General features: G+C 41.3%; 1 protein-coding gene across 1 annotated transcript in view; it reads right to left on the reverse strand.

Moving 5' to 3' along the window:
• LOC107402103 (uncharacterized) overlaps nt 1-22464 on the reverse strand; it is a 56165-nt gene that overhangs the window by 13444 nt on the left and 20257 nt on the right. The window contains 4 exon segments of the mRNA XM_076560658.1: nt 6148-7279; nt 7281-8316; nt 9232-9292; nt 9495-9621. Of these exon segments, the coding sequence (XP_076416773.1) occupies nt 7136-7279; nt 7281-8316; nt 9232-9292; nt 9495-9621 (1368 nt within the window). The 3' untranslated portion in view covers nt 6148-7135.

The raw sequence follows: 22464 nt of genomic DNA on the forward strand, positions 1-22464 counted from the left end.
TGGATCAAAGACATCAACATAAATCCAGATACATTGAACCTTGATAGAAGAGAAAGTGGGAAATAATCTTGGATGCATTTGTACAGGAGACAATTTCCTGATTAGAACACCAGTAGCACAGACACTGAGATCAACACTTAATAAATGGGACCTCATGAAATTGAAAAGTTTCTGTAAGGTAAAGAACACTGTCAATAGGACAAAATAGCAGACTACAGAATGGGAAAAGATCTTCACCAACCCCACAACCAACAGAGGATTGATTTCCAAAATATATAAAGAAACTAGATATCAACAAACCAAATAATCCAATTAAAAAATGGGGTACAGATCTAAACAGAAAATTTGCAACAGAAGAATCTCAAATGGCAGAGAAATATTTAAGGAGATGTTCAACATCCTTAGGCATCAGGGAAATGCAAATCAAAACAACTCTGAAATGTAGCCATACTGAAGCCAGGGTCTGTGTTGATGTCTGGGGCTCCTGTTGCCATCAGGGGCCATGCTGATTCCAGTGGTCTGGGCCACCACCTGAGGGTGTGTTGTTGTACAGGGGCCACACTGTCACTGGGGCCATGCTAATCTGGGTTGCCTTCATGACCATGCAGGGCCATGACAATAACCAGACCTGGGCTGCTGCTGAGGAGCATGTCTGGGTCTGTGGTCCTACCACAGCCAAGGTCTGTGTTGAAGTCTGTGACACATGTTGCCACCAAAGGCCACATAGAGCCTGGAGTGTGGGCTTCAACCTGTGGCCTTGTTAGTGTCCGGGGGCCACACTGCTACCAGAGCCATCCTGATCTGAGTAGCTAGGGCTTCTACCTGGAGCTAGGATGTTAACCAGGCTGAGCTGTTGCCTAGGGCCATGTCTGGGTTTATGGTCCAGCTGCAGCTGGGGGTCTATATTAAAGTCTGTGACCCAGGTTGTCACTAGAGCCCACACAGAGGCCTGGGATCTGGGCCTTAACCTGTGGCCTCTTTGGAGTCTGGGGGACATGCTGCAGCAGTGCCCACACAGATCTGGGTGACCTGTGCTACCATTCAGGGCCATGATGTCAGAGGGCCATGTCTGGGTCTGTGGCACCATAGTGGGCAGGGTCTGGGTTGACATATGTGGCTCCTGTTGCCACCAAAGGCTGTGAGGATGCCCAGGGCCAGGTCAGCCACCTGAGTCCAGGTTGTCATCCAAGGGCGATGATGCACCTGGGGCCATGCAGACCTGAGTGGCCTGTACTACTACCCAATCTTTTGTGGCCCAGGGAAAGCTGGCCTTGCCTCTCACAGAAAGCGAGATAGCCCTGACCCTCATGGGAAAGCTGGCCCCTCCACTTAGGAGAGATGGGCCCATCCCTCACCACAGGTGAGAGTGAACTAATCCTGAGGGTATGAGCATAGGGGAGCTGACTCCACCCTCTTGCCTGAGGCAGGTGGCCCCAATGGCCCAGACTGATCAGCTCAGCTATCACCCTGCCCACAGCAGGGCCATGGATTGGCCCACCCTAACATCTACCCCATCAAGGACCTGCTGGAGCTCATGAAAGGACCGGTCCTATGGAATAATACCCATAGAATCTCAATGAATCTGGGCAGCCATGAGATATTCCAGAGTTCTAGTGAGGATCCAGTAATGATGGTGTACCAGAAACCAAAGATCTTAAACCAAGCCTTTTTCTTTTGGGGGACAATACAGGGGTGAGGGGAGGATATGGAGGGACTGGGATGTGAGCAGAATTGGGGTACATGATATGAAACTCCCAAAGAATCAATAAAGAAGTTAAATGTTCAAAGAAAAAACAAAACAAAAAATTAAATAGTAAAAAGTTATCTGTCCCTGTGGGACCCAGACGTACAATCTACACTCTATATCCTAAAAATAAATACATACATACATAAATGCATAAATAAATGAAATGACTCTGAGATTCCATTTTACACCTGTCAGAATGATCAAGATTATAAACATAATCTATAGCTCATGCTGGAGAAAATATGGAGTAAGGGGAACACTCCTCCATTGCTGGTGGGAATGCAAATTTCTACAGCCACTATGGAAGTCAGTATAGCAGTTTCTCAGAAAACTGGAAATCAATCTACCACAAAACCCAGCTATACCACTCCTGGACATATACCCAAAGGAAGCTCAATCATATCAAGATACTTGCTCGACTATGTTCATAGCATCTTTACTTGCAGTAGCCAGAACCTGGAAACAACCTATATGTCCCTCAACCAAGGAATGAATAAAGAAAATGTGGCACATATACACAATGGAGTATTATTCAGCAGTAAAAAAAAAAAAAACAAAAAAAAAAAACAAGAACACCAAGATATTTGAAGGCAACCAGATGGAACTAAAAAAAATAATCCTGAGTGAGGTAACCCAGACCTAGAAAGACAAACATGGTATGTACTCACTCATAAGTGGATATTAACTGTAAAATAAAGTATAACTATGCTACAATCCTCAGACCCAGAGAGACTAGGTAACAAGGAGCATTGTTGTGGAATATTTAACTAGGCAAAGATGTATTACATTTGTTCATGCTGCCTTTGTTAACTATGTAAAAATGTGTTACATTTGTTTATGCTGCATGTGTTTAACTATGTAAAGATGTGTTGCTGTTTTACCTTGCCTGCCTAAGGCTCCTGATTGGTCTAATAAAAAGCTGAATGGCCAATAGCTAGGCAGGAGAGGGATAGGTGGGGCTGGTGGGTAGAGAGAATAAGTAGGAGAAACCTAGGCTCAAAAAGAAAGAAAAAGAGGAGGAGAGAATGAAGGAGAAAGAGAGATAAGAATGAAGGAGAAAGAAAGATACACCTGAGGCCAGAAGCTGGCAGATGCCAACCAGCCAGCCATGAAGACAATAGGAAAGTAAGATAGAAAGAAAGAAAAAAAGAAAAGAAGGGAAAGAAAGAGAGGAAGAAAGGAAGGAAGGAAGGAAGGAAGGAAGGAAGGAAGGAAGGAAGGAAGGAAGGGAAAGACAGAAAGAAAGAAAGGTAAAAAGCCCCAAGACAAAATGTAGATGAAGAGAAACAGGATAATTTAAGTTATAAGAGCTAGCAAGAAATGAGCATAAGATAAGGCCGAGCATTTGTAACTAATGATAAGTCTCTTTCTGTGTCATGATTTGGGAGCTGGTTGGTGGCCCAAAAGAAAGCCTGCTACAGAGGATTCATTGGGGGGGGGGGGGGCGCTGCCCAGATATCCCTAGGAAGGAGAAATAGAAGAGAATTCTTGAGTGGACTGAGGGGGGATGGGGATGGGCCAGGGGAGAGAGTACTGAAAGAGACTACTGGAAAGGGGTGCATTTAGGGGTCAGGTAAAAACCTAGCACAAGAGAATCTCCTAGGAATCTACAAAGGTGACCCCAGCTAAGACCCCTAGCAATAGTGAATATGTAGCCTGAACTGGTCATCTCCTGTGACCAGATTTGGTACCTAGCCCAATTGTCATCAGAGAGGCGTCATCCAGCAACTGATGGAAACAGATGCAGAACCACAGCCAAACATTAGGCAGAGTTTGGGAATCCTGTAGAAGAGGGGGAGAAAGGAATATTGGAGCCAGAAGGGTCAATGAGATCAAAAGAAAACTCACAGAATCAACTAACCCAGGCTCCTAGGAGTTCACAGATACTGAACTGTCACACAGGGAGTTTGCATGGGACTGACCTAGACCCTCTACACGTTACAATTGTGTAGCTTGGTCCTCTTGTGGGAATCCTAACAGTGGGAGCAGGGGCTGTCTCTGACTTTTTTTCTGGCATTTGGGACCCTATTCCTCATAATGGGTTGCCTTGTCCAGCCTTAATACAAGGGGAGGTTCTTAGTCATACTGCAACTTGATATACCATGTTTTGTTGACATCCCTGGGAGGCCTGCCCTTATCTTAATAGAAATGGAGAAGGAGATGTGGAGCAGAGGGAAGTGGGGGAGGGACTCGGAAGAGAGAAGGGAGGGGAAACTGTGTCTGAGATGTAAAATAAATAAACATTTAAAAAAAAAAACTCTGCAGGATATCTGTCCAGGCCCTTCTAACTTTTAGACCCTAAACCCTAGACCCTGACCCTGACCCTAACCCTCTAACCCTAACCCCTAGACCCTGACCCTAAACCCTAGACCCTGACCCTGACCCTAACCCTGACACTTAACCCTAACCCAATCCCAAATCCCTAACCCCTAACCCCTAAACCTAACCCACCCATGACCTAGCTTGTGACCAACAGTGATTCTGAATGTTACCTCAAATGCAACACTAATCACAACTCCAAACTGAACCCCAACAGGGACCCCAAATGTTATCCTGCCCACAACCACAACCATTACCCCAACATTGGCTCTGGATGTGGTCCTGAGTCCCCAAAAGCAACCTCAACCAAGACCCTGACCATGACCCAGACCATGACCCCAATTGTGATCCCAATAGGAAACACAAACGTGAGCCCAAAAATGACCCTGACAGCTATCCAGACTGCAATCTGGATCTCGACACCAACCACAGCCCAAACACAACACCAACCAGGACCCTAAATGAAACCCCCACCATGGCCCCAAATGAGGCCTCAACTGCAACCCCAACCATGTCCCCAAAGGAGACCCGGAAAACAACCACAACCACACCCAGAATGTGACCCCAACCAACAACCCAAGCAAAACCTAAATGCAGCAAGATGGAAAAACCAACCAAGACCCCTAAAGAGACCCCAGTTGAAAAACAAACCATGACCCCAAATGAGAACTCAAGCAAAATGCCAAAAGTGACCTCGACTGTGACACCAAACACGATCCCAATAGAGACTACAAAGGACACTCTGAGCTTGACCCTAACTGTGATCCCCCAAACCCCTAATCCCCCAACCCTCTAAAGGTAACCTGAACACAAACCCTAAAAACCCTTAGACACTAACCGTAACCTAGCAATAACCCAACCTTAACTCCTAACCCCTAAAAATAACTCTATAAGCATTAAAAATAACACTCTAAAGCCCTAATGCTTGACAATAACATTAACTCTAATCCATTAACTTTTAAGCCCTAACCCTTGACCATAAACCTATAATCTGACCCTTGATTATGACCCTGACACTTACCTAATGCTAAATCCAAAACCATAACCCTAAACTAAGCCCTAACCCTGCATATCTGAGCTATCCTGACCCTCTGACCCCTGACACCTTGACCATGACCCTGATACTCTAACCCTCTAAACCAATAATCATAACCCTAACGATAACCTAACCCTAACCAAACCATAACAAATAACCAATAACCAGAGTCTAACTCTAACTCTAAGACTGAGTTATGGGACACCAACTACAATCCTCTGGCCCTCTAAACACTCTACTTTCATCAGGCTCTAAACCTAACCAAAACCTAAACCCTAATACAACCCCTAACCTAACCCTAACCCAATAATAACCACTAACTCCGAGCCCTAAAATATTAACCCTAAACCTCGAACCCGAACATTCTAACACTCTAATCCCCTAACCCTTGACCCCAACCCTAGACTCTGACCCTAACCCTTAAAACTCTAAATTATAAACCCTGACCCTGTTACCTTGACCATGACCCTCTGACCCTGACCCTCTGACACCCTGACATCATGACCCTGACCATGACCCCTCTAACCCTAACCCTAACCTACCATAACACAACCCTAATCCCTATACTAAGTCTAACAATAACCCTAAACCTTGAGTTACAGGACCCCAACCACAACTGAGACCCCAAAACAGACCACAACCTTTTAACTCTCTACCTTAACCCAAACCCAAACCCTAAAAGCCCTCTACCCCTAACCCAACCCATAACCTAATACTAACCTACCTATAACCCCTAACTCCTAAACCTAACATCTTAACCCTTAACCCCTAACCCTAATCCTCTTGCACCTTAACCCTTGACTCTGACACTGACCTAACACTAAACCCTAACCCTGAACCTGAATTATCCTGACCCTGACCATCTGAACACCTGACCCCCTGACCCTGACCATGACCCTAACCCTCTAACCCTAAACCCTGAACCCAACCTTGAGTTATCCTGACCCTGACTCTAACCTACCTACAGCTCTGAAAAGAAACATACCCTGACTGTCAGAAGTCAAGCTATAGCTAGTTGTGAAGGGAAGGCATCCTGGATACTTACAGCTGTGAGGAGACATGAATCTTAATTGCTGGGAAGTCAGGCTATACCTGAAGCTGTGTTCCAATGGTGGATAGTCTCCCCCCAGGCTGTAGCAATCCTGCTCCTCTATGAGAGCCATTACGGCTAGGCTCCGTGCCACTATACTGAGTTTCCAAGCAGAGATGTCTGTTGCTGTTCTGCTCCACTCCCCTAAGTGAGTTTCCAAGCAGAGGTGTCCATGGCTTCTCAGTTCCACTCCACTAGGGAATTTTGATCCAATCTAGCAAAAGAAGGTCTTCACCCAAAACTCATTCAAGAGGCTTAAGAGAAAGGAATCTAGGAGAATGGCTGTCTCTGCCAGAGTGAAAAAGGGCAGTTGCCAACTGAACAGGCATATATAGAGCTCCTCAGGGGTGGAGTTTTTCAAGAGAGATTTTTGGGTTGGAAACTGGTAGGATTTCAATGCTACCAATTGGTTTTATGCTCAGTTGATCAAAGATAGGGTGTGCTTATTTGGCTCTGGTTTCAGAGCCAAAGTGCTTCTTTCACTGTTCCTTCTTAAACCTTGGACTATAGTTATTAGGGTCAGGGTATTTCTTTCACTGGCTCTGGATTCAGGGCCAAAGTGTGTTTCTTTGGCTCTAGTTTCTGGGTCAGGCTAGCCCTTTTAACCTATGCATAGGGCTTCATAAATTTGTTTTTTCCATGAGTTAGATAGTGCAAACCAAAAAAAAAAAAAAAAAAAAAAAAGACATCATAATGCTTGAACAGATTGTTGACACTGTCAATTTTTTTTCTACAGAATAATGTGCAACTGTTTGTAAGCATGTTAACTAAAGAGCTTTCCAAATACATTATAATAAATAGCACTCAGTATCAATTTCAGGTACTCAAAGACTATTGTAGTATGCAAAGGCTTTAACAGATTGACAGCACACAAAGTTTTACTCCTCTATAAAGAGAAAACTTTACTCAATTTATAGGGTTCCACTGCAGTATGATTTTTTTCTCATGATTTTGAATTACTGATACATAGAAAGGCTTTACCACACAGATTACATTCGTAGGGTTTCTCTCCAGTATGTGTGCTTTTATGCATTTGAAGATGACTAAGACATGCAAAAGCTTTACCACACTGATTACATTCATTAGGGTTTCTCTCCAGTATGTGTTCTTTTATGCTTTAAAAGATTACTGATACGTGCAAAGGCTTTACCACATTGATTGCATGCATAGGGTTTCTCTCCAGTATGTGTTCTTTTATGCATTTGAAGATAACTGTGACGTGCAAAACCTTTACCACATTGATCGCATTCATAGGGTTTCTCTCCAGTATGTGTTCTTTTATGCATTTGAAGATAACTGCGACGTGCAAAAGCTTTACCACATTGATTGCATTCATAGGGTTTCTCTCCAGTATGTATTGTTTTATGCATTTGAAGATTGTTGTGATATGCAAAGGTTTTACCACACAGATTACATCCATAGGGTTTCTCTCCAGTATGTGTTCTTTTATGCCTTTGAAGATGACAGTGATAAGCAAAGGCTTTACCACATTGATTACATTCACAGGGGTTCTTTCCAGTATGTGTGCTTTTATGCATTTGAAGATGTCTGTGCTGTGAAAAGGCTTTACCACATTGATTACATAAATAGGACTTCTCTCGGGTGTTTGTTCCTTTATGCTTTCGAAGATTTCTAAGACATACAAAGGCTTTACCACATTGATTGCATTCATAGGGTTTCTCTCCAATATGTGTTCTTTTATGCATTTGAAGATAACTGTGACGTGCAAAAGCTTTACCACATTGATTGCATTCATAGGGTTTCTCTCCAGTATGTATTGTTTTATGCATTTGAAGATCGTCGTGACGTGCAAAGGTTTTATCACACAGATTACATCCATAGGGTTTCTCTCCAGTATGTGTTCTTTTATGCCTTTGAAGCTGACTGTGATAAGCAAAGGCTTTACCACACTGATTACATTCATAGGACTTCTCTTTTCTCTCTGTTCCTTTATGCTTTCGAAGATTTCTAAGACATACAAAGGTTTTGCCACACTGATTACATTCATAAGGTTTCTCTCCAGTATGTGTTCTTTTATGCCTTTGAAGATGACTATCATATGCAAAGAATTTATCACACTGAGTATATACAGAAGGATTCTCTCCAGTTTGACTTCTTTCATGCCTACAAGGATAATTGGCACATGTAAAAGTTTTACCACATTCAACACACTGTTGACTCTTTATAGCTGTATGAAATAATTTTACAATTGGATCCAACTATAAAAAAGAATCAGATCTTAAGGTTTTACACTCATGCTGCATTTACACAGTCCTAGAACTGATAGGGCTTTTCTGTACCATGAATTTATTGATGCATTAACAATAAAGTTAGAAAACTGATTACTTGTATACTTGAATCAAATTCAACAAGTATATTCAATGTCAGGACTGCTACATATCTTCCAATTGGTCTGAGAGAGAAGTATGCTATGTCTTTCCATATCCCTATGCTCATATGACTTGTATCCAGAGTGATATATATTATACCTAGTAAAGGAAGAATAACTAATAAAAGGTTTGCACACTGAATTCACAGTTTGCCTTTCTGTCTTCATGGACTTTTATAGGGATTGAGGCTTCTCCACAACTGACCCTTGACTCTTTACTCTAACTGCTCCTCTCACTAAACTTACCACAGTCACAACAAGTATATGAGAGACACTACCTTTACTATGTACTATTTAGTTATTAGAAGGTTTTGGAGATATACTTATCACCTCTTCAATATGTATAACTTTTGTAACATGAGTGGTAAGAGATAAATGGACTGACAGTTCTACAGCACAGCTCTCAAGGTGCTATGATTCAAATCGTGATATCTGTTAAGGCATTGTTTCTTTGTCTTCTTTCTTAAAAGAATGCCTTGCAAATGCAATACACCTACCTGAAATTGTGGTATGTGGTTTTGTGAGAATTTAATAATTATCAATGCACTTAAAGCTATGCTTATTTACGATGTTGCTTTTGTTTAAAACTTCCAGGACACATTACAATTTCTTTAGAGACATATTTGTATTAGCTCACATATGAAAATTACCTTTCATGTCTTCCAGAACTTTGACAATGTTCTTCAGTATCATGGTCTTCCCAGCTGTATCCTAAAATATAGTACCAGAAAAATGTATGTTATACTATTGAAAACTGTGTAATAATTAAGTTACTATCTTCAGTGACTCTTAGAAACATGGCTGATTTATTCACCTCATTCTTGTTTTTTCTCAATCAAATTACAGAAGAGCATCAATAACCAAGGAACAGTTGTCCTCTTATTTTAAAACATAAGGGAAAATCCAGTCTTACCTATAATAGTGAGGTTCCTGTAGGTCTCCAACATCACATCTTTGTAGAGATTCTTCTGGGAAGGATCCAGCAAACTCCACTCTTCCCAAGTGAAGTCAACATTCACATCATCATAGGTCACTGCATTCTAAAACATCCCATACATATGTACAAAAGAAAGCATGATACTGACAACATTGTAAATGTATACTTCTTTGACAGTATATTCATGTAATTCTGGTGCACCCCCACACTAATTCCATGACATAGCTATTATAATGCAATCACGAATTCACTTTAGAAGGAAATTGTATAGGAGAGTAACTTCTGTCATTTCTGTACCCTTTGAATAACATATCACCTCATAAGAGAAATCCCTATTAACAAATATAGAGAGATAAGTAAACAGGTCAACAGTACAGAGTACACATGAGAGAAATTATATGAATAATTACTAACTACAAAAAAAAAAGATAGACAAGCTGGGTGTATTGGCTTAACACCTTTAACTCCAGCACTCAGAAAGCAGAGGCAAGTATATCTGCCTCAGAGTTGAATGCCAGCCTAGTCAATGCAATCAGGTCCAAGAAAGCCAGAAGTACATATTAAGACCCTGTCTCCCATGCAAAAAGAAAAAAAAAAATCAGTCAAAAAAACAAAAAAGATAGAACTCAGAAGTTTTTACTGAAGTTCCTACAAAGAGTTATGCAGTCATTCCAGTTCTGCATTCATCTTCCAGAAACTTGAAGTGCCCCAATTCAAACTGTAACATCAATAAGATTTTACTAAAAGACACTGCATGTGTAAACAGTTACAAATGGACAGATTAAAACATTAGCAATGTAAATGTTGATCATAAATAATCAACACAGGGTAGAAGAGATGGCACAGTAGTAGAGAGCTCTTGCTGGTCTTGCATATAGGTGGGCTCAATTGCCAGTACTTATACGAGGGATTACAACTATCCATTATTCCAAATTCAGAGTTTCTGAGACCATGTTTTGATTACTGTGAGAATCAGGTACTCACATGGTGCATATCCATGCATACAGGTAAAACACTCATATTCATTTATAAAATTTAAAACAAAAACAACAGGCAGGAAGAAGGTCATGCACCTGAAATCCAATGACTCAGAAGTCTCAGACAGTATTAATATCATGAACACATGCCATCCAGAAAAGCAGAATGATACCCTCTGCCAAATTTTAAAATTCAAGATATAGGTGAAGCTCAGTAAAACAGCATATGCTTGACATGTACAAAAACCTACACCCTAGGCTCATCACTCAATAATATAAAAACAAAAAAAGCTAAGAATGTTGGTCCTCCCTTAATCCCAGGACTTGGGAGCCAGAATCAGGGAGATCTCTGAGTTTGGACCAACATGGTATACACAGCTCCTTTCAGGACAGCCAGTGCTACACAGACAAACCTTGTCTTCAAAAACAAATGAACAAAAAAATTAAAAGAGCAGGCTACCAAACTGCCTCAGCAATGAATAGCAATTGCTTCTACTGTATATTATGTGATTTAGAGATAGAGTCTATAATGGTGTTGAAGGTATGACAACACAAGAAGGAAGCTGGCTGATTAGTTTCAACCACAACACAATAGATACAAAGACCAGGAAATGGGTTGAGGCTATAAAGACTCATATCACACTCCCAATGATGAATTCATCCAGAAAGGCTCCTCTTACTAAAGGTTTCACAAGCAATTGAAAGAAAGTCACCAAGGAGAGACACATGTTCAAATACATCATCTATCTGGAAGGTTTTTCATTCAATCAACTACATTTTGACCCTGGTCACTATAGGCTCATGGTCATCATGAAGAAAATAGATTTAGCCACTTCAGTGATCCTCACACTATTCAAATGTGCAAACTCTCTTCTGGCACTCAAGAAAATCTCTTGACAATGACATCTTGTAAAATCAGAAAATGAGTTATATATAACCAACATACAATGACACAGACTATCACTCACCTTCCGAAACAGAGAAACATTATGGAGACATAGTGAGGGAAGATTGGACCAAGACAAGACAAACACAGCAGGACAAACATCAAATCCTGTATCTCTGTCTCAGATGTATGGGGCTTTAGTTTTAAAGGGCTTAAACAGCCCTATCCCTGCAATTTCTCATACATCTCTCTCTTTGGTTACTTCCACTCCCTATATGCAGCTAGGTCCCATGGAAGGTGTCTTATAGCTTAGGTATCTCAACATCTTGTGGTCTCGAAATGCAACCCAGGCTGTTGTGGAATATTATTTTAAGATATTACATTTATTTATGCTGTGGGACATTTATTTTAATGATGCAAAGATGTGTGTAGCTAGAGTTTTCCTGCCTTGCCCACAGTCAGGACAAATCTCTATCACCCGCCAGTCCCACAGCCGCTCAGAACTGATCAAGTAAACACAGAGACTTATATTGCTTACAAACTGTATGGCCATGGCAGGCTTCTTGCTAACTGTTCTTATAGCTTAAATTAATCCATTTCCATAAATCTATACCTTGCCACGTAGCTCATGGCTTACCAGCATCTTCACATGCTGCTTGTCATGGTAGCGGCTGGCAGTGTCTCCTTCTGCCTTCCTGTTCCCTCCTTTCTCCTCTCTGTTAGTCCCACCTATATTTCCTGCCTGGCCACTGGCCAATCAGTGTTTTATTTATTGACCAATCAGAGCATTTGACATACAGACCATCCCACAGCACTTCCCCTTTTCTTTCTTTCTTTTTTAAAAAGGAAGGTTTTAATTTTTACACATCTCCAAAGCCAGCTTGGTATATTTGGGAATTGGGGTGTAGTTTTTCTTACTACTTCCTGCTGGAGGTGGGCGCTGTATCTTATGGGGACACAAAGAAAATTTTAGGATTATGGAGTAGTCCATGAGGGTGTATTGTCTGAGCCAGTTGCCTTGAAATGGTTCTTGATGTTGAATCATCTGGGCCTTGGTGTCATCAGAGACCTTTCAGGGGGTCTTGGCTGGTCAAACTTGATGTATCTTAATCTGGAACAAATCCATAGCCTCTGGCTTTTTGTGGAAACAAAAGCAGAGCCTCCTTTCCAAAGCAACATATCCTTACATCCAAATTTTGAAGTCAAGGTATTTTTAAAATATACATTTTGGAATAACTCAACAGCTTTTGCAATCAAATGTTGTTCTTCAGTTACGAATATCAAAGAGAACATAATCCAGATTCTCTGTGTGATAGCCATCTTTTTTTTTTTTTTTTTTTTTGGTTTTTCGAGACAGGGTTTCTCTGTGTAGCTTTGCACCTTTCCTGGAACTCACTTGGTAGCCCAGGCTGGCCTCGAACTCACAGAGATCCGCCTGCCTCTGCCTCCCGAGTGCTGGGATTAAAGGCGTGCGCCACCATTGCCTGGCGATAGCCATCTTTACATGGCTTATTTTTTATATTACCTTGAGCCTATTGCTTTCAACTGCAGCCTTCTAAGCCTGAAACGGCACTGTGGCTGCTGGCTCTGCCCACTTCAGCTTCCCAACATGGCAGTAGTACATTTTCTGCCAGCTCTGGGAGCCATCAACTCTCGGAAATAGTGGGTCTATGCTTTTATCCAAGCAGCATGTAGACCAGAAACCTCTTCTTTTTAATACTAGCAAAGGCTAAATCCACCATACAGCAGCAGCGTAATGTGCCACTTGTAGATGCCTCATTCCCGACATACTGCAGGTCAAGCACAAACGCCAGGAACCTGCCAGTAGCTCAAACCCGAGTTTTGCAGCGTCTAGCTGCTTGTATGGGACATGAAGCAGAAACCTGGTTTTGGCTCTGTTTAGAGTTGCTTATTAAATATTCTCGGGTTTTAGGTGGAAACTCTTGCCAACACGTTGGGCACCATTTGTAACTAGAGTTTTCCTGCCTTGCCCACAGTCAGGACAAATCTCTATCACCCGCCAGTCCCACAGCTGCTCAGACCCAACCAAGTAAACACAGAGATTTATATTGCTTACAAACTGTATGGCCATGGCAGGCTTCTTGCTAACTGTTCTTATAGCTTAAATTAATCCATTTCCATAAATCTATACCTTGCCACGTGGCTCGTGGCTTACCAGCATCTTCACATGCTGCTTGTCATGGTGGCGGCTGGCGGTGTCTCCTTCTGTCTTCCTGTTCCCTCCTTTCTCCTCTCTGTTAGTCCTGCCTATACTTCCTGCCTGGCCACTGGCCAATCAGTGTTTTATTTATTGACCAATCAGAGCATTTGACATGCAGACCATCCCACAGCAGATGTGCTGCATTCTTTTATGTTGCATTTTTTTAACTCTGTAAAACTGTGTTATTCTGCCTGTCTAAAACACCTGGTTTGTCTAATAAAGAGCTAAACATCCAATAGCTTGGCAGGAAAAGATAGGCAGGGCAATCAAGCAAAGAAAATAAATAGAAAGAGAAATCTGGGAGGAAAAAAGAAAGAAGGAGCAAGAAAATGAAAGGACACCAGGGGCCAGCCATCCAGCTACACAGCAAGCCATGGAGTAAGAAGTAAAGAAAGGTATACAGAACAGAGAAAGATAAAAGCCCAGAGGCAAAAGGTAGACAGAATAATTTAAGTTGAGAAAGGCTGGCTAGACACAAGGCAAGCTAGGACCTATAAGAAAGAATAAACCTCCATGAGTGTGACTTATTTGATAGCTGGGTAGCAGGCCCACAAAGAGTAAAGAGAAAAAACAAAAACAAAAACAAACAAAACAAACAAACAAAAAACTAGCACTGGGCTTCAATTCTCATAGCTTCATGCAATGAACTCTCACAATCTCCTCAATGGGTTTCTGACTCTGCCAAATAGCAATGAGTACTGTGGGTGTCTTTCTATACAGAATATGTGAATATGTGTTTCTCTGATTGGTTCACAAGTAAAACTGCATTGGCCTATAGCAGGGCATGATAAGATTAGGTGATACAATCAAACTGAAGGATGAGACAAAGAAGGGTGGAATGGAGGAGATGCCAAACTACTGCTCAAGGAGCAGCAACATGCTGGCAGACCAGTACTGCTGTGGCCACATAGCAAAACACAGATTAATAGAAATGGGTAGTTTAAGATGAAAGAGCTAGCTAGCAGGAAGCCTGCCATAGATCATACAGTTGGTAATTACTATTAAGCCTCTGAGTAATTATTTTATAAATGGCTGTGGGACTGTGGAGCTGGGCAGGACTGGAGAAACTTACAGCTACAGATGGGTGCAACAGTGCTGAACTGAAACCACAGAGGAAGAATCTATGACCTATAAGTTTTACATCTTTGTTTCCAGAATCAGTACAACATGGGTTATTCCCCTAAATTTGGCTTCTAAGTTGTGATGGATGCTACCATGCTTAGACTAGAGTTACAACAGATTCTGTATGAAGTTGCTTCTGTGGATTAGGAATCAAGTTGCCTATTCCATCCATAAATTGAAGGCTTAGATTGATGGAGTCTTACTCTTAGGGAACTTTCCTAGGGTTCAAGTGCTAAGAAGGGCCTCCTCTTTAATAGTGCTAAACTTCTTGAAATTTCCTTCCTCTGCTTCACCACACAACTGCCATTTGAAACTACCTCATGCTGTTTTTCTCTATGAGAGAAAAATAAATTTTTAAAACAAGAAAGAAAGGGATGTGGGCACTGACTCTTCATTTGTTTCTGCACCACTTGTTTCTTTTCCACTGTAAACCTGAATGAATCATCACTAATAAACACACAAAAGAATCAATACTTTGTACAAGAAATCAGCCAATTACTTTTTAATTCTGCCTTACTCAATTTCTCAGAGAATGGAGAAAATAGGAATGATTTGGGGACAAAATATTATATAAATGACCTCTACCTAGTTGAAACAGAATTTATGGTCATGTGTTCCAGAAACTAATGATTTGTATGAGAGCAAACCAAATCTTCCCCACCCCCACCCCCGAGGCTATATATCTTTAAAAAAGGAAAATAACAGTCTTGTCAGACAGGGACACACCATTTTACCCAAATCTTCTATATTAGTTGAACGAGTATAACTACAATAAGTTGATTTCACAATAAGGTCAGTCCTTTATCCAGATTATTGAATGCTGTAGTTTATGGACCCCAAGAACTGGCCAGTCAGAATATTTATGGATCATCTAAAATTGATTATATGACTCCACATTGCTAATCTCAAATACTATTGAAGCAGGTAAGCTCTCACCCTCCTTTCTGCCCCAACCTTTCTGCACTTTTACTACATCAGCTTCAAAGTTGTTCAATGAACTCAGTTTTTGCACAGGTCCCTTTGCATTTGTATGGCCCCCAGAAAAGCCAGAGAGACTGGGAGACACTCATTAACTGGTCCATTTTTCCTTCTCACTGGGCCTGGCATGGAAGGAGTTGCAGGACTGTCTTCCCAGCACTAGGTAGCAGAGGCAGGATTAGGTGTAATTACATAGCATGAGTCAAGCTTATGCTACAGGAGACATTGCTCTACACAGAAGTCAATAATCAACAGCTCTTGAGAGAAAAGGAATGAAACAATTAATGACCTAGAAACATTAGACAACAGACACAAAGAGATACGAGCAGTTAGAAGAAAATGTTTAAAAAAATAATACCAATAAGTGACTTTTTAAAATGATAAAAAATAATGTATTTTAAGATTAAAAAAAACTTAGATATATTTACTTTGAAAAAGAATAGGACCTTATCTAGTAGAGGGAATGCAATTTTTAAGAGATAGGTTGATTCTGCACATATGTACTGGTTGGCTACTGAGATCTGTAACCTGACACACAGAGTTACAGTCAATGGCCTTTCTCAAACCTCTGAGCTGACATAACTGTATCAAGCAGGACTGAACATATCTGCATAGGAAAGTTGCCTAATAGAAAATTCAATATTCTTTGGTGCAAGTTGACCTTCCAAAATTGTACAACAATCAGTCTGGCTATCTTCATTCACAAGACATCTATTAGTACATGATGGGAAATTACAAAATCACTCCCCCTGATACAATCAAGTCCTTTTTCATAATGGTGACTCCAGTAACTGATTGCCTACTCTGTTTCCCCCAGCAGTGTACACAATAAAATATTCCTTCTATTCTTTTCTTTACTTCTTTTTTTTTTTTTTTTTTTTTTTTTGGTTTTTCGAGACAGGGTTTCTCTGTGTAGCTTTGCGCCTTTCCTGGAGCTCACTTGGTAGCCCAGGCTGGCCTCGAACTCACAGAGATCCGCCTGGCTCTGCCTCCCGAGTGCTGGGATTAAAGGCGTGCGCCACCAACGCCCGGCCTATTCTGTTCTTAAGGTAGAAAGCATGCAAATCCTTTTCCTTTTACTGCAATGGATATTCAACTGCATGACTCAAATAGATAATTTTGAAACTCTGAGGTGATATGATCATTTAATTTAAGATTTTGAAGGTCTGCATCTGGCTACTGGCTCCCACCCAGCCTGGGGAGTACCCACTACACAGGCTCCCTTAGCTCAACTGGCTGCTCCTCCTAGTCTGGGGAGAGGGGAACCTCACTCACCATGGCCATCCATTTCTTCCCATCTGGGGATAGCAGCCCCTTGCTTACCATGCACAGATGCTGGGCTTGCACATTCTCTAACAAGAGCAGAGCCCATGGCCAAGTGCACATAAGCCAACTTCTGACTTTGTCAGCAGAAGAGCTGAGCTAGAAGCCTGGCTACTGGAAGAACTTTCCCATCAGATTGATGGGTCCACTTGAGTCCCCGATTGGCTATTGAGACCTGAGAGACAGGACCTGGTGAGCTGAAGGGACACAGCACAGTGATTCCAAGCCTTGGCTATAACCAGAAGCACAGACCTATCGCAGATTGGCTAAAGATTTATGCCAAATTCAACAGCAGGTCTCTTACTAATGTAAACCAATGGATTTGGTTTTAAAAGGACATATACAAATTCAGAAGGAAGCTAATTAGACAGTGATGAACAAGAGGAATACGGGGTAACTCAAGAACATTATAAACAAAGTCCACAGAGGCCTTAGGACTGAAAACCACAGCTCCATATGTGGAAAGAATTGTGTTCTCAGGATCTGAAATAACAACTCCCCAAAAGACATGGCCCCAGACCTTCACTAGCTTTCCTGAGCATATTCCTGGATTTAGAGAAAGAGATGTTTTTTCCCTATACATCAGGGCCTCAGAGAAACCTCCCATGGCCTAGGAATATTGCAAAACTCAGGCCTAGTTTCTCAAGTATCTTCTAGGAGTTCTGCACTTTGCATACGACATTTAGGTGTAAGACATTTGGAGTTAATTTGTGGAGGGTGTAAATGGCATCTCCTTTGTTGCATAACACCCCACTACTATGCTGTGATGTAAAATAGAATAGGTGATATAAAGGATTTACCAATGCTTAGGAGATGGTAAGTCCCAGAAAGTTCAATCAAAGACTAGGAGAATTGGTACCAACCCAAGGGGTTGCACTACACAGCTGTTAGAATTAGGTCCACATGAGATGTGATTTAGACAGCCAAACTCACTGTATCCTCTTCACAAAATGATGTCCTGCAGATGTCAGACCTTGGCTCCAAATGATGCTGAATACCTTTCTCTCCCTATCCAGAAGCCACATGGGAAGGGCATCATGCTGACTTTTGGCTGATGAAACAGCTATGAAAGGGTGTGAAAGCTGATTGTAGGTTCATCGCTCTGGAGACCAACCATAGAGGTCAAAGGGAAACATCTAATAGATGGGGGCTACTGTGATCCCACCAAAAATGCCTTATGGAGTTTGTACAGTTTAATTCTTTTCAGACACCAGTAAAGGAATTCCTTTCCTGTCTATATCTGAGCGTTTGGAATTTACAAGGGGCCCACTGGAAGGGTATCCCAATATAGCCACCTGGTACCCCAAATTGAGCTGAAATAAGCCAGATCAGTCATTGCTCCAATCCCATAATAGCAGTTTTGGTTACCTCTGCAGAGGAAGGTGGGATAAGAATTGTAGGTAGAAACGGACTAGGCATTTTAGAGTTAAAAAAAAACACAAAGAAAATTAACCAGTTGCTTTCTTGACTAAATGCCAGAAGTGTCGCTGGGACTCTTGGCAGTTTCATCCTTGCCAGAGGCCAAAAATGCCAAAAGTGTTTTGGGAGTTCTGCTCTCTGATGCTAAGTGATCCTAAAGGCTAAGAAGGAAGAAAATTAAATGTAGTAAAGAAGGCCGGCCCGTTAATAGAAAAAGGCCCTTGGTCAAGAGAATAGGATCTCTGTCCTGGGCACAGACCTCACATTTCAATAGGGATGTGTCAATCTTCTGTCCTAGGAATCTGGTCTATCGAACTCAAGAAATGGCCACTTGGGACATTTATAGATCACCTAAACTGATGACCTGATTGCATATGACAATGAATTCACATTCTTACACAACAGCTTCTGCATAGCCACTCCCCAATAAAAGCCTGAGCTGCATTAGGACACTTATTCACCTGTCTCTTTTTCTTTCTTGATGACCAATCAAGGCCCAGCCTGGAATGACTGACACACTTGGACTTAGATGCAGGAAAGAGAAAGTGGAAATGATGCAATTATAATCCCCAAAAAATGATGTTAAAGAGTTGAAACAGAGGTGGGCAGTGGTGGCACACGTTTTTAATACCAACACTCAGGAGGCAGAGCCAGGCAGATCTCTGTGAGTTCGAGGCCAGCCTGGTCTACAAAGCGAGATCCAGGACAAACACCAAAACTACACAGAGAAACCCTGTCTCGAAAACTCCCCCAAAAGAGTTAAAACAGGCTTTATAATCATGTGCTCCAGAGACTAAGGCTTTGTATTAGAGTACACCAAGGAATACTCTGTTGCTGGAGAGCTTCTCTCCAGGTTCCACCAAGCCCCGCAGTCCCACAATCTACGTATAAAATAATCACTCAGACACTTATATTACTTATAAACTGTATGGCCGTGGCAGGCTTCTTGCTAACTGTTCTTATATCTTAACGCATTTCTATAAGTCTATACCTTGCCATGTGGCTGGTGTCTTACTGGCGTCTTTACATGCTGCTTGTCCTGGTGGTGGCTGCAGTGTCTCTCCCTCCTTCTTCCTGTTTCCCCAATTCTCCTCTCTCTTTGTCCGGCCTATACTTCCTGCCTGGTCACTGGCCATCAGTGTTTTATTTATATAGAGTGGTATCCACAGCAATACTCAAACCATTTCTTTCAGGCTACACCTGGAAAACAACAGTCCTATTAGGCAGGGCCACACCATTTTATCCAGATCTTCTATTTTAGTTGAACTAGAGTAACTATAGTAAATTGGTTTCATGAAAGTTCAGTTCTTTATCCAGATTCTTGTTTGCCTGCTCTGTGGCCACTCAGAACATTTATTGATCATTTAAGATTGATTAACTCAGTACTCATTGCTAATATCAACTACTGTCACATCAGGAAAGCTTTCACCCTCTTTCTTGACCATCCCTTTCTGTGATTTAACTACACCTGCTTTAAATTTAGACAGTGAACTCAATTATTGCACAGGTCCCTCTTCATTTTGTACATTGCCGATAAAAGCCAGAGAGATTGAAGGACACTCATTCACTGGTCTATTTTTCCTTTTCACTGACCAATCAAGGCCTAGACTAGGAGTGACAGGACTATTTCCCTGCCCTGGACAGCAGAGGCAGGATTAAATGATCAAAGCAATTCCCAATTACATAGTACGAGGCATGCCAAAGATACAAGAGAAACTGCTATAAACAGAGAAATAACCAACAGAATCTAAGAAAAAAATGGAAAAAACTTTTTAATGTCTGGGAAAAACTGGAGAATAAAACAAATAAAAGATTAGAGCAGTGATGCATTTAAACAAAATCAAATTTAAAAAGTGAAATCAATAATTGATATTCCCTGGTAGAGAAAATTGCATTAATAAAATAGTGCTGGAGCTTGTCCCTATGTGCAATATTAGCTACTGAGATCTATAACCCAACACACAGCTATAGACAGTGGCCTGTGTCTCAACCCTCTGAGCTGACTTAACTGTACCAACCAGGATTGCACATATCCACAAAGGAGAGACACCTACTTGGAAATTAGATGTTCATTAACCTCCCTAAATTGTACACCCATAAATCTGGTCTGCCTTCATTCACATGACATGAATTAATATATGCTATGAAATTTTAAAAAAAAATCACTAAACCTGCCACAATCTGGTCCTTTTCCTTAATGGTAACTCCAGCAGCTAATTGCTTACCCTGTTTCCCCCTGCAGTCTACACAATAAACTATTCCTCCAATTTTCATCTGAAGGCAGATGCCATGCTTCACGTGCAAATTCTTTTCCTGTGACTGAAATGGATAGTTGACTACAGAACTCAAAAAGGACAATTTAAAACTCAGTAGTGGGCTGTGTGGTGGTGTGCCACTCAAGAGGCAGGGCCAGGCAGATCTCTGTGAGTTCAAGGCCAGCCTGGTCTATAGAGCGAGATCCAGGGCAGGCACCAAAACTACACAGATAAATCCTGTCTCAAAAAACAAAAAACAAAACAAAACAAAAAACTCAGTGGTGGTACAGCCCATTAATTCAAGAATTTAGTTGGTTTAATCAAGAGGAAAGGAAATTCGCTGCCCTGGGGGAGCAATAGGCTGGGATCAAGAACACCTGAGTAAACATAGGAGAGCTTGTCTCAGGAACATTTTCTAAAATGCTGGAGGTACGAGTATTTTAAAATTAATATGCCTTCCCAGGGAGAATTCACTCCACATACTTAAATAATTAACAAACAAAAATCTCTCTTAATAGCTGCATGCATCAAGCTCTGGCTAATGCTCAAAGAGGAGCCAGCCTAGAACAAATTTGGCATTCCATATATGATAACATCCTTAAGTCTCTTTTAAGATCAGGACACAAGTTATACTTTGAACAATTTAAAGAGGGACAAAAGACTGCAAGTCTAGCTACTTGCAGATGAAGATTTACAGAGAAAAATCCATCTTTTAGGTCATACATTATGATCTACAGTTAAAAGATGTGTCAATACATTTAAAAGATGTATCATTGCCTTTAAATCTCACACATACAAAGGGCAGAAAACACAAATACAAAAAATATTAAAGAAAAGTCAGCTACCAGCACTGTGTATGCTGTTTTTGGATGAACAGTCTTGCTGAGCTATTTTAACCTTAGAATGACCCTGCTTTTTGCCTCTAAGCATGCTACCTCAGAGGAAGGCTACAGTTGTTTCCATGCAGGACCAGAAGGATTTCATTTTAACTAGCTCTGCCTGCTCTCTGTCTCAGAGCTGTGACATCACTGTAAAGAATTCCAATTTTAAGCTTTATTTTATGTATATGGGTGTTTGCCTCCAGGCATCTGTGTGCAGTACCTACAGAGGCCAGAAGAGGGTACCAGATTCCTTGGAACTGGAGTTACAGAAAATAGTAGCTATCATGGTTTCTGGGAATGGAATCTGTGTCCTCAGTAACACCACTCAGTGCTCTTAACTGCTAAGCTATCTCTTTAGGCAGCTTCTTTATTTAAAATGTATTTTCATACATTTTAATTAAAATGTATTACATCAATTTCCCCTTTCCTTGTCCTCTGTCCATCCCTTCTAAAATTCTTTCTTTCCAATTTCTTCCTTGTTAAGCATGTGTGAGTATGTAGGCACATATATATAAACGAAACCTGCTGAGTCCATTTGTGTTGGTTGTGTGTATATGGTTTCAGGGCTCAACACATTGTATTCGATATGCAATTAGGGAGCTCATTCCTGCCTGAGGCTAATTCTCCCACCCGCAGGAGAATTCTACTCTTTAAAGAGCAACAAGAGTTTGACCCTAAAGTGATCTATGCTGCCTTAGACAGGGAACATTATCAAGAATAGAAAACATTGTTATGAATAGAAAAATTGGGGTGGTAAATACCTCAACTTACAATTGCTGCTGTCATGACCCTGAAGTTCTTGGCGCTGCAGGGAAGACTATGGATACTGTCCTGAGCCAGTCTCCCTTGGTTCTGTGGCCCTCCCACCATACCCCATTGACTGT

The sequence above is a fragment of the Peromyscus maniculatus genome, chromosome 23 (genome assembly GCF_049852395.1).
Source record: "Peromyscus maniculatus bairdii isolate BWxNUB_F1_BW_parent chromosome 23, HU_Pman_BW_mat_3.1, whole genome shotgun sequence".
Taxonomy (NCBI): domain Eukaryota; kingdom Metazoa; phylum Chordata; class Mammalia; order Rodentia; family Cricetidae; genus Peromyscus; species Peromyscus maniculatus.